Source organism: Lichenostomus cassidix, unplaced genomic scaffold, assembly GCF_008360975.1.
Source record: "Lichenostomus cassidix isolate B80296 unplaced genomic scaffold, HeHo_3.0 HiC_scaffold_445, whole genome shotgun sequence".
Classification (NCBI taxonomy): domain Eukaryota; kingdom Metazoa; phylum Chordata; class Aves; order Passeriformes; family Meliphagidae; genus Lichenostomus; species Lichenostomus cassidix.
Window position 1 is genome coordinate 1 of NW_028147606.1, and position 8,783 is coordinate 8,783.

Here is an 8,783-nt window from a genome sequence, read left to right on the forward strand (position 1 = left end):
ACTGGGGCAGCTGCTGGGCATGGCTGGAAATTTTCATGGCCAAAATCCTCCAGCATCATCACGTTTTCACCTGCTCATTGTTTTAGACAGCACAAATCACGAAACACCCATTTCAGCTAAAAAATGCAATTTACTGCTCTGGCTGCACTGCCGATCTACAAATACATCAAAACCAATTTCCGTTTAAAAATTAAAGTTATTGCAAATTGCTACACCTGTGCTGGCAATATAGAACTCTACAAATCTCAGCTGAGGTTAAAAAAAGGAATTTATTTGCTCTCCCTCCATCGCTTCCTGCCGTGCAGAGCAGCCCTCCTGGACAGAGACAGCAGATGGGACATCTGGGAAGCAAAGGGAACACACTGAGTCAATATAGGGATGTTTCCCTCGGCAGCACCTGCACTTGTGTCAGGGAAGAGAAAATCTCAGAGCCTCCCCAGCAGGGTGAGAAAGAAAAAGCTGCGGGCCGAGCGGGCCAGGCTGCTGTGAGCGCAGCCCCGGCGGGACTGTCCCGCAGCCCCCGGCAGCCCGGGGGGCACGGCACGGCACGGCACGGCACGGCACGGCACGGCACGGCACGGCTGCCTTGCCCAAGGACAGACAGCCCCTGGGCCAGCCGGGCAGCTGCGCTGAGCAGCCCCAGCACGGGCAGCGCCCACGGCCAAAGCCCGCGCCACCCTCAGCCCAGCCTGCCTCACCGGCCCTGTGGCCTCACCCAGGCTCTCGGGTGGCAGCAGCGGCAGCTCCCCGTTTGCTGCTGTTGCTGGTGGCCTTCAGCTTCTCCCTGATGGCTCTGGTCACTCTCTGGATCTTCTCGAGGCCTTCGGGGCAGCCGCAGCAGAATTGTACACGCTGGAATTGGTTGCATGGCCTGGCAGAGCAGCAGTCCTGGACCCCTCTGTGCTCGCTGCTGGCTCCCTCCATCCCCTCAGCCCCTCAACTTCCCCAGAACGCACAGCTCCACCATTCCCCTTTCCTCCCGCACACCCCTCAGCCCCACAGTCCCCTCAGCCCCACCAGCACCTCAAGGTCACTGTTCCTTCAGTGTCACCCCTCCTCAGCCCCCTCAGCCCCTCAGTCTCACCGTCCTTCAGCAGCTCCTCGGGGGACACCAGCTGCTCCCACCGCTGCAGGGACACCTGGGGCTCCAACTGCTGCTCCGCCCGGCCCGGCTGCCAGCTCGGACCCAGCACGGGAAGAGGGGACAGAGGGGGCACAGGGGGAAAAGCAAGGGGTGAGAGAGGAAGCAAAGGAGGAAAAGAGGTTAAAAAACAGCCTATACCTATCCAAAAAATCAATCTATGTATCCAAACACACCTATACCTAACACTACATAAATAAACCTACGCAGATTTATCAATTTACCTATATGCTTATTCAAATGTAACTATATACATATTTAACTATACCTAGATATGTAAAAATAGAACTGTATACATCTGAAACTACATATATAAATGTAACTATAAAGATCTATAAAAAATACATATAACTAAATCAAGCTATATATATAATTACACAGATATAAAAATATAAATAATTTATACTATTTTTATACTATTTTATACTATTTTATACTATTTTATAACTATTTATGTATCTATAAATGTAACTATGGACAGAGGGACTGGACCTGGCTGATGTTCACAGGCTTTCCCTCTGTCTCTTCTTCCCATGCAGGACAGCCCTCTAGGAAAGGTCCATCAGATGAGTATCTGGCAAGCAAAGGGAACACTGAGTCAATATTGGCCCTTGTGCACGTTTCCCTTTGGCAGCAATTGTCCTTCCATCAGGGATTGTTAAATATGGCCTAAAAAGGCAGACTCTCACTTGGGAATTTGAAGCCTGCTCTTTAAACAACTGGGATCCTTGCAAGTATAAAAATCTGTGTAAAATGTTGACGTATCCAGATAGAGTCTCAGCACTCGCAGTGCAAAGGGCACCAAGGAGAGCTTGAAACACAGACAATCCCAGCTCGCAAAAAACCCCAGCCTTGTTCTTCTTTTGTGATGTGACAGAGAGCCCTCAGTCCTCACTGAAATGGTTGAAGCTGAAAGGTGCTGTCAGCTGAATAACGAACCAAACTGAGACAGCCAGCTTGGTGCCAGAAGGTCAGCTTTATTCACTGCTCTCCTTCCACAGCCCAGGACTCAGGGTCAGTGCCGCCAGAGAAGCGTGCAGGGCAGGGCTGCAGCGGGGAGGCTGTGCCAGTGCCCTGCTTGAGCTCAAGGCACCAGGAAGCACCAAGCCTGCAGACAAGAACTCAACTCTTCTGATCTCCCTTCCTGCCAGAGGAAGGGAGCCTCCTCAGACCTCTCAAAACCAAGCTGGGCTCTCTCCTTACCAAGCTCCTCGGGCTCCAGGGAACTGTTCTCGCGGCTCACGGTGCCAGGCCAAGCTCCCTCGGCTGCAGCCTTGTTCTCGGGCTCCCCTCCTGAAGGCTCTGGGGTGACACCAGTGTTCCACTTGAAAGAAAACCAGAAAGAAAGAAACCCAAAACTCTCAATACTTTTCTGGAATCATTTCAGGGACAAGATAGTTCAGAGCCTGCCACATTTCTTTCTCTTCAGGAAGAAAAAGCTTTTGAAAACTGCTATGTGTGAGTTTGCAGAAGAAAGAGGGTCATCACCCTTGGCAAGAAGATATTGGGAAGTTCCAAAAACTCCCACTCCCCACCTGGACTCTGCCCTTCCTCTGTAATAAAGAAATAACCGGCAATGGGTCTGCATATTATATGAAACAGAGCAGTTCTTTGGCACAGTTGTATGATAATATGCAAAAAGGCCTGTGCCAATTCAGCAACTGAAAACTCCTGGCAAGTCTGGCGAGAGCCAAGAGGCAAGAAGAAGGGGATTCCTAATGCAAACAGGGAATCTGTCAAACAAAAAGCCTCATAGTCCCTGACCAAATTGCTCTTCAACACAGAAGGAGCCCCTGGGCTTCAAGGAGTCCTTCACCATGTCATGTCCAGGACCAGCATTGTCCTTCTCTCCAATCACACAACTCATGGAGTCTCAAAGCCAACACATCTGCCCCCTAAAGGCTCCGGGGCTCACACACTTAATCCCTTGATCCTAACAGGAAAGTCTTGCGCCCTAAAGGCCTTCAACAGTGGAGAAGATTGACTTCTCAAACCCAGTCCAAAAGCTGCCAAAGCTTCCACTTCATCACCACAGATGCCTCTGCACTAGGGATCCTTCCCAGGAAAAGGAGCACCCAAATTTGGCCAACACAGGCTCACACCTCTCATCCTCACCAAGGGAGGAGACTTTTTAATTCCCTCCTCTTTTGGAAATCTTGCTTTACCAAGCAAATCTCTCCCTGTCCATTCAGAGCTCAAGTCAAGAAGCCTTTGCTTCTCAGCCATGCAACAACATTCAAAAACTCTCACTCCAGCCCCTTGCATTGCTATCCCATGGAGTTACCTGAGCCAAGGGAGACCTGTCAGGCAGGGATGGTGAAAGCGTCTCCTCCACTCCCTCAAGAACAAGGTCCCATGGTGGCAATTCCTCTTCCCCAGGCACATTCCATGGCCAGCTGGAGGCCGTCCATGCTGCGCAACCAGCACTGCCAGGCAGAGCATCGGGGGCTGAAGTGCCCGCTGTGGCTGCAAGAATCCAAACACTTTGGTCAGGCTCCAACATGGGGCTTTGGGACACAGAGCTCCATTGCTGCCTTGGATCAATCACCACAGGACTCACACAGGGAAACCAGACAGAGAATCTTTTGCCTTTCAAGGTCCTCCTTGCTAATTAGAGCACCTAACAATTTCTGCCTGAGAATGACAGAGCATTGGGGAAAAATACTTCAACTGGTCACTTCTCATGACCTTTCTGAAAAGCAAGGGTAGAACTCTTTTCCTACCTGATGGGTTGTAGGCTGGGAAGTGCTGCCCTGAAAACATGAAGCTGCTGTGCTCTGGAACGGCCACGGAAGTGCTTTGAAGGTCTTCAGGATACCATGGAATGAAGAAGACCTCAGGCTGGTGTTGAAATATGCGTGTGCCTGGTTCCTCTGATGACAGCTCAGGAAGTCCCGGAGTGACAAACACTCTCCAGGGAGGTGCCGGGGAAACCTCAAGCTCATGAGCACCTGGACCTGTCCTGGATGGGCCTGGAAGCAGCTCTGAATCCTCAGCTGAGAAAGCCCTGAGGTTCTGGTACGAGGGAGCTGTGCAGCAGGAGAAGAAGAAGAAAGGAAGCAAAGGGAAGACTGAATCAATGTTGGCCTTCGTGTATTTCCCTTTGGCAGCAATTGCACATCCATCAGGGCTTTTATAAGACGGCCTGAAAGGCAGATTCTCACTTGGGCATTTGAAGCCTGCTCTTTAAACAAGCGGGATCTCTCCACATTTTCAAATCTGTGTGAAGTACTGAAGTATCCCAAAAAAAAGTCTCAGCACTCGCAGTGCAAAGGGCACCAGGAAGAGCTTGAAACATAGACTGTCCCAGCTTGCAGAAAAAACCCCAGCCTTGTTCTTTCTCTGTGCTGACAGAGAGCACTCAGTCCTCACTGAAATGGTTGAAGCTGAAAGGTGCTGTCAGGTGAATACTGAAACAAACTGGGACACCCAGCTTGGTGACACAAGTGCCAGAAGGTCAGCTTTAGTCACTGCTCTCTTGCCACAGCCCAGGACTCAGGGTCAGTGCCACCAGAGAAGCGTGCAGGGCAGGGCTCCAGCGGGGAGGCTGTGCCAGTGCCCTGCTTGAGCTCAAGGCACCAGGAAGCACCAAGCCTGCAGACAAGAACTCAACTCTTCTGATCTCCCTTCCTGCCCGAGGCAGGCTCACAGCAGCCATCTCAGACCTCTCAAAACCAAGCTGGGCTCTCTCCTTACCAAGCTCCTCGGGCTCCAGGGAACTGTTCCCGCGGCTCACGGTGCCAGGCCAAGCTCCCTCGGCTGCAGCCTTGTTCTCGGGCTCCCCTCCTGAATACTCTGGGGTGACACCAGTGTTCCACTTGAAAGAAAAACATAACATAACCCTTCTTGCCAGTGACAGAAAACACCTGGTTCAATGACTCCATGGCTCACACACTTCATCCCTTCTTTCCACACAGGAAGAAATAGCTTCCCAAATGCCTTCAACAGTGGAGAAGATTGACTTCTCAAAACACATCCAAAAGCTTTCAAGGTTGGACATGGGAGCCACACTGAACACATGATGTGGGCACTAAGGAACAAGTCCTGCCAGCTCCTGGCACAGGGATGTGTTCCTCCCTCCACTGCCCTGAGCACAACAGCCTCATCCAGGCTGCAGCTTTGCCGCCACTGGATGGGAACACACATCTCTTGGCACAGAGATGCCCAAGAGGAAGGTGCCTGAGCTCCGGAACCCAGAGAGCAAGACTGGCCAGTTTGCCCAGCTGAGGATTTCCCAGATACACACTTGACTGGAGGCTGCTGAGAGCACAAGAAAGCTGCAGCTGCAGCACATCCCCTCACACGGCTCTGGCAGCGCCTACACGCACGGCAGGGCTCACACAGCAGCAGCAGCTGCAGCCCAGCCCTGGCTCTGCCTTGGCCTTCCAGCCAAAAGGAGGCACAGCCCACAGCTGGTGCTGTAACACAGGCTCCTCTCGCATGCCCCTCCCTGCTCGGGAGACTTTGCCTCCACTGGCAATTCTCCAAACACTCTTCTCTTATTTCACATCAAACAAGTCTCTTAAAACCTACTAAGCATCACCAGTTATGCCTCTGCACTACAGATACTTCCCAGGAAAAGGAGCACCCAAACGTGGCCAGCATAGGCTCACACCCCTCATCCTCACTAAGAGGGGAGACCTTGTCATTCCCTCTGCCTTTAGAAATGTTGCTTTACCAGCAATAAATTAAATAAGCTAATTAAAAATAAATTCAAGTCAAAAAGCCTTTCCTTCTCAGCCATGCAACAACATTCAAAGCTATCACTCCAGCCCATTTCATTGCCATCCAATGGAGTTACCCGATCCCTTTCAGACATGGATCTCCTGATCTCCCTCCGATTGACATCGGGACTCCTTACCGGCAATTGCTCTTCTCCCTGGGCGTGCCATGTGCATCTGGAGGCTGTCGATGCTGGGCTGCTCGTGGAAGGGCCTGGAGGCAGCTCTGAACTCTCAGGCGAGGCAGCACTGAGGTCCTGGGACAATGGTGCTGTGGAGCAGGAAAGAAAGAAAAAAGGAAGCAACGGGAAGACTGGGTAAGTATTGCTCCTCAGCTATGTTTCCTTTGGCAGCAACTGTACTTCCATCAGGAAAGAGAAAAGCTCAGATCCTCCCAAGCGGGGTAAAAAAGAAAAACAACCAAACGTGGTCTGGGGTTTTGCAACAACCAGTTCCTGATCTATTTAGCTCTCCCCTAACCATATGGGGAAACTGTCCCTGTGCAATTCCTTGGCAGGAGGCAGCTGCCAGAACCCCAACTGCCAGAACCCCAACTGCCAGGGGTTTTCCCCTCAGCTCCAAAGGGACACGAGGCTCCCTCCAGCAGGGCCTGAGCACGACCGAGCCCTCGGCACTCACACGCACTCACGGAGAGCTCGCCAAGCGTGCCCGTGGCCGGGCAAGGAGCAGCGGCAGCCACGGCGCGGGGCTGGGCCAGCTGCAGGCCGAGCGGGCCAGGCTGCTGTGAGCGCAGCCCCGGCGGGACTGTCCCGCAGCCCCCGGCAGCCCGGGGAGCACGGCACGGCACGGCACGGCACGGCACGGCACGGCACGGCACGGCACGGCACGGCACGGCACGGCACGGCACGGCACTGCTGCCTTGCCCAAGGACAGACAGCCCCTGGGCCGGCCGCGGCAGCTGCGCTGAGCAGCCCCAGCACGGGCAGCGCCCACGGCCAAAGCCCGTGCCACCCTCGGCCAAAGCCCGCAGCTCCCAGCCCCGTGCTCTCACCGGCGCTGGGGAGATGCCCGGCGGGGCCGGCCGGCAGCGGCCGCTCCCTGTGCAGCAGGTGGAAGCTGCACGGAGGGCGCCTGAAGCCGCCCGGCCCGGCAGCTGCTTGTCGCCGCCGCTTCTTGACCTCCCTCCGCCGCTTGACGCGCAACAGGAGCTGGGGGCGGTCCCGGCGAAACCTGGGGTTGCTGTAGTGGAGCCAGGCGCCGGCATCGCCCTGCAGCTTGCGAAAGCCGTAGCGATACAGCTGTCGCACGAAGCTGGCGAAGCGCGTGGCTCGGAAGGTGTGCGGGGCAGGCCCCTGGGCGCCGGCCGGGCTGAGCAGCTCCCGCTCGAAGAGCGAGCGGTCGATGAGCAGCCCCCGGGCCAGGCTGTCCCAGCGCACGGAGCGGACGCGGGGGCTGTTCACCAGGTGCCACAGCTTGGCGGGGAAGGTGCGGGGGCTGAGCCCGGGGGGCAGAGGGGACTCGTCCATGTCGATCGCCGCTCGCAGACTGTGGCAGCAACGCCTCAGCGCAACGGCCCCGGCGCGGGCAGGACTTGGCGGGGACAAGCGACACGAGCCAGAGAGAGGCACAGCGCGGGCACAGCGCGGCCGTGGAGCTCCCGGGGCGCTGGCCGGGCGCGGCGGGGCGGGCCGGGCCAAGGTGCAAACCCTTCCTTGCTGCAGGGGAACTCTTCCTTCTTGCTCAGCTTTGCAGCGCAACCCACCAAGGCAAGTGCAGCAGGTTTCAGAAAGGGCTCCAAACCGAGGAATCCCGTGGGAAACTGTTGCTGTGTGTCGAGTGAAAGCCACATCACTCACTGTCCTGCATGGCTGAAGGGAGGAAAAAGATGTTAGACTGAGTAGCTTCGCTATTTTGGCTGGCGTTGCTAACAGAGTTCTCCACTTCAAAGCAGACAGGTCAAACGGGGGGTCTTGAAGACTTTCTTTCGGCCTTTTCATAGCTAGAACAAGTAGACCTATTTCCTCCATCTCTCTTAATTTTTGTCTTTATGCCTTTACACCGTTTAACCCTGAGGGCTCATATGAGCATGTTTGGTGGTATGGGGTAAGCTCATCCCACACACACAGGGGATGTTCTCCTTATATCCAGCTTGTCTTGAGTTCCGGCTGACACTGATGCCTGAAACAGGCTACCTGAAAACAGAGGCTGAAACAACTAGGTGTATAAAAAGTGGACAAATTTATTCAAGGCCTTCAAGGAATATTCTGGCAAGCAAAGTCCCTCCTCATGATCAACACCCAAAATGGACCCCGGGTCACGAGCTCTTCACCTTTTGTAAGTTTTGTCTTATTGGCATATTGGTCCCTAATTCTCCAATCACACCTTCAGGCGATGATACTGACTGCCCTAGGCCCTGCTCCCCCTTTTCCACCGCTGTTTACATATTTTTGAGCCCTAGGGTAATGAATAAGTCCTTGAATCTCTATCCAGAGAGCTTTGTTTTGGTTAATAGTGTTGGGAACAGAGCTTTTCAGCATTCTGTAGGAGCACACAATTTCACCAAGTTACAGACGCATGAAGAGGAAAAGAATCCCAAAATTATTGAGGCATCAACACTGCCTTCTCTTGCCCTCCTTCCGGGTGCCTTTGTTAGGAGCTTAGCCCTGTCACCTCAGTGCCTAAATTGTGGGTGACATGCTGACAGAAGGATTGTTGGTCTCATCAGATTCTGGAATAGTCTTTTGGATGGAGTGGTTTAAAGATGCCCTGGGATCTCTTCCTCTATGTGCTTGCTTTCTCAGAAGAATTGAAACCCACTACCTAGAAAATGTCTTTCCAATCCATCAGAAATAGCTGAAAACAGTACTGAATTATGAATGATCTACCTTGGTGGGATGGGCTATGTCTTTCTTTAAACACAGTGTAACAACCCTCATAAAAATCATCCCAGCGACTGAATT

The 8,783-nt window shown here is 53.5% G+C and overlaps 1 protein-coding gene and 1 long non-coding RNA gene across 2 annotated transcripts; both read right to left on the bottom strand.

The window, feature by feature from the left end:
- Nucleotides 1-183: 183 nt before the first annotated feature.
- Nucleotides 184-833, bottom strand: LOC146421813 (uncharacterized). Its single transcript, XR_014848458.1, has 2 exons — nt 716-833; nt 184-341 (listed from the first exon to the last, which is right to left on the bottom strand). It is a non-coding gene; the product is annotated as an uncharacterized LOC146421813 (long non-coding RNA).
- A 221-nt stretch (nt 834-1,054) lies between these two features.
- Nucleotides 1,055-7,349, bottom strand: LOC146421814 (uncharacterized). Its single transcript, XM_085047041.1, has 7 exons — nt 6,875-7,349; nt 6,003-6,133; nt 4,838-4,958; nt 3,865-4,170; nt 3,426-3,607; nt 2,345-2,465; nt 1,055-1,715 (listed from the first exon to the last, which is right to left on the bottom strand). The coding sequence occupies exons 1-7, from the start codon at nt 7,347-7,349 to the stop codon at nt 1,690-1,692; spliced, it is 1,362 nt and encodes a 453-aa protein (XP_084903167.1). The 3' UTR covers nt 1,055-1,689.
- Nucleotides 7,350-8,783: the final 1,434 nt, after the last annotated feature.

Coding starts and splice junctions, on each gene's coding strand:
- LOC146421814 (XM_085047041.1), bottom strand. CDS start 7,349: ATGGACGAGTCCCCTCTGCCCCCCGGGCTCAGCCCCCGCACCTTCCCC. Junction 6,134..6,874: donor CGGGCATCTCCCCAGCGCCG/GTGAGAGCACGG, acceptor CCTGCTCCACAG/CACCATTGTCCCAGGACCTC. Junction 2,466..3,425: donor ACAGGTCTCCCTTGGCTCAG/GTAACTCCATGG, acceptor TTTTCTTTCAAG/TGGAACACTGGTGTCACCCC.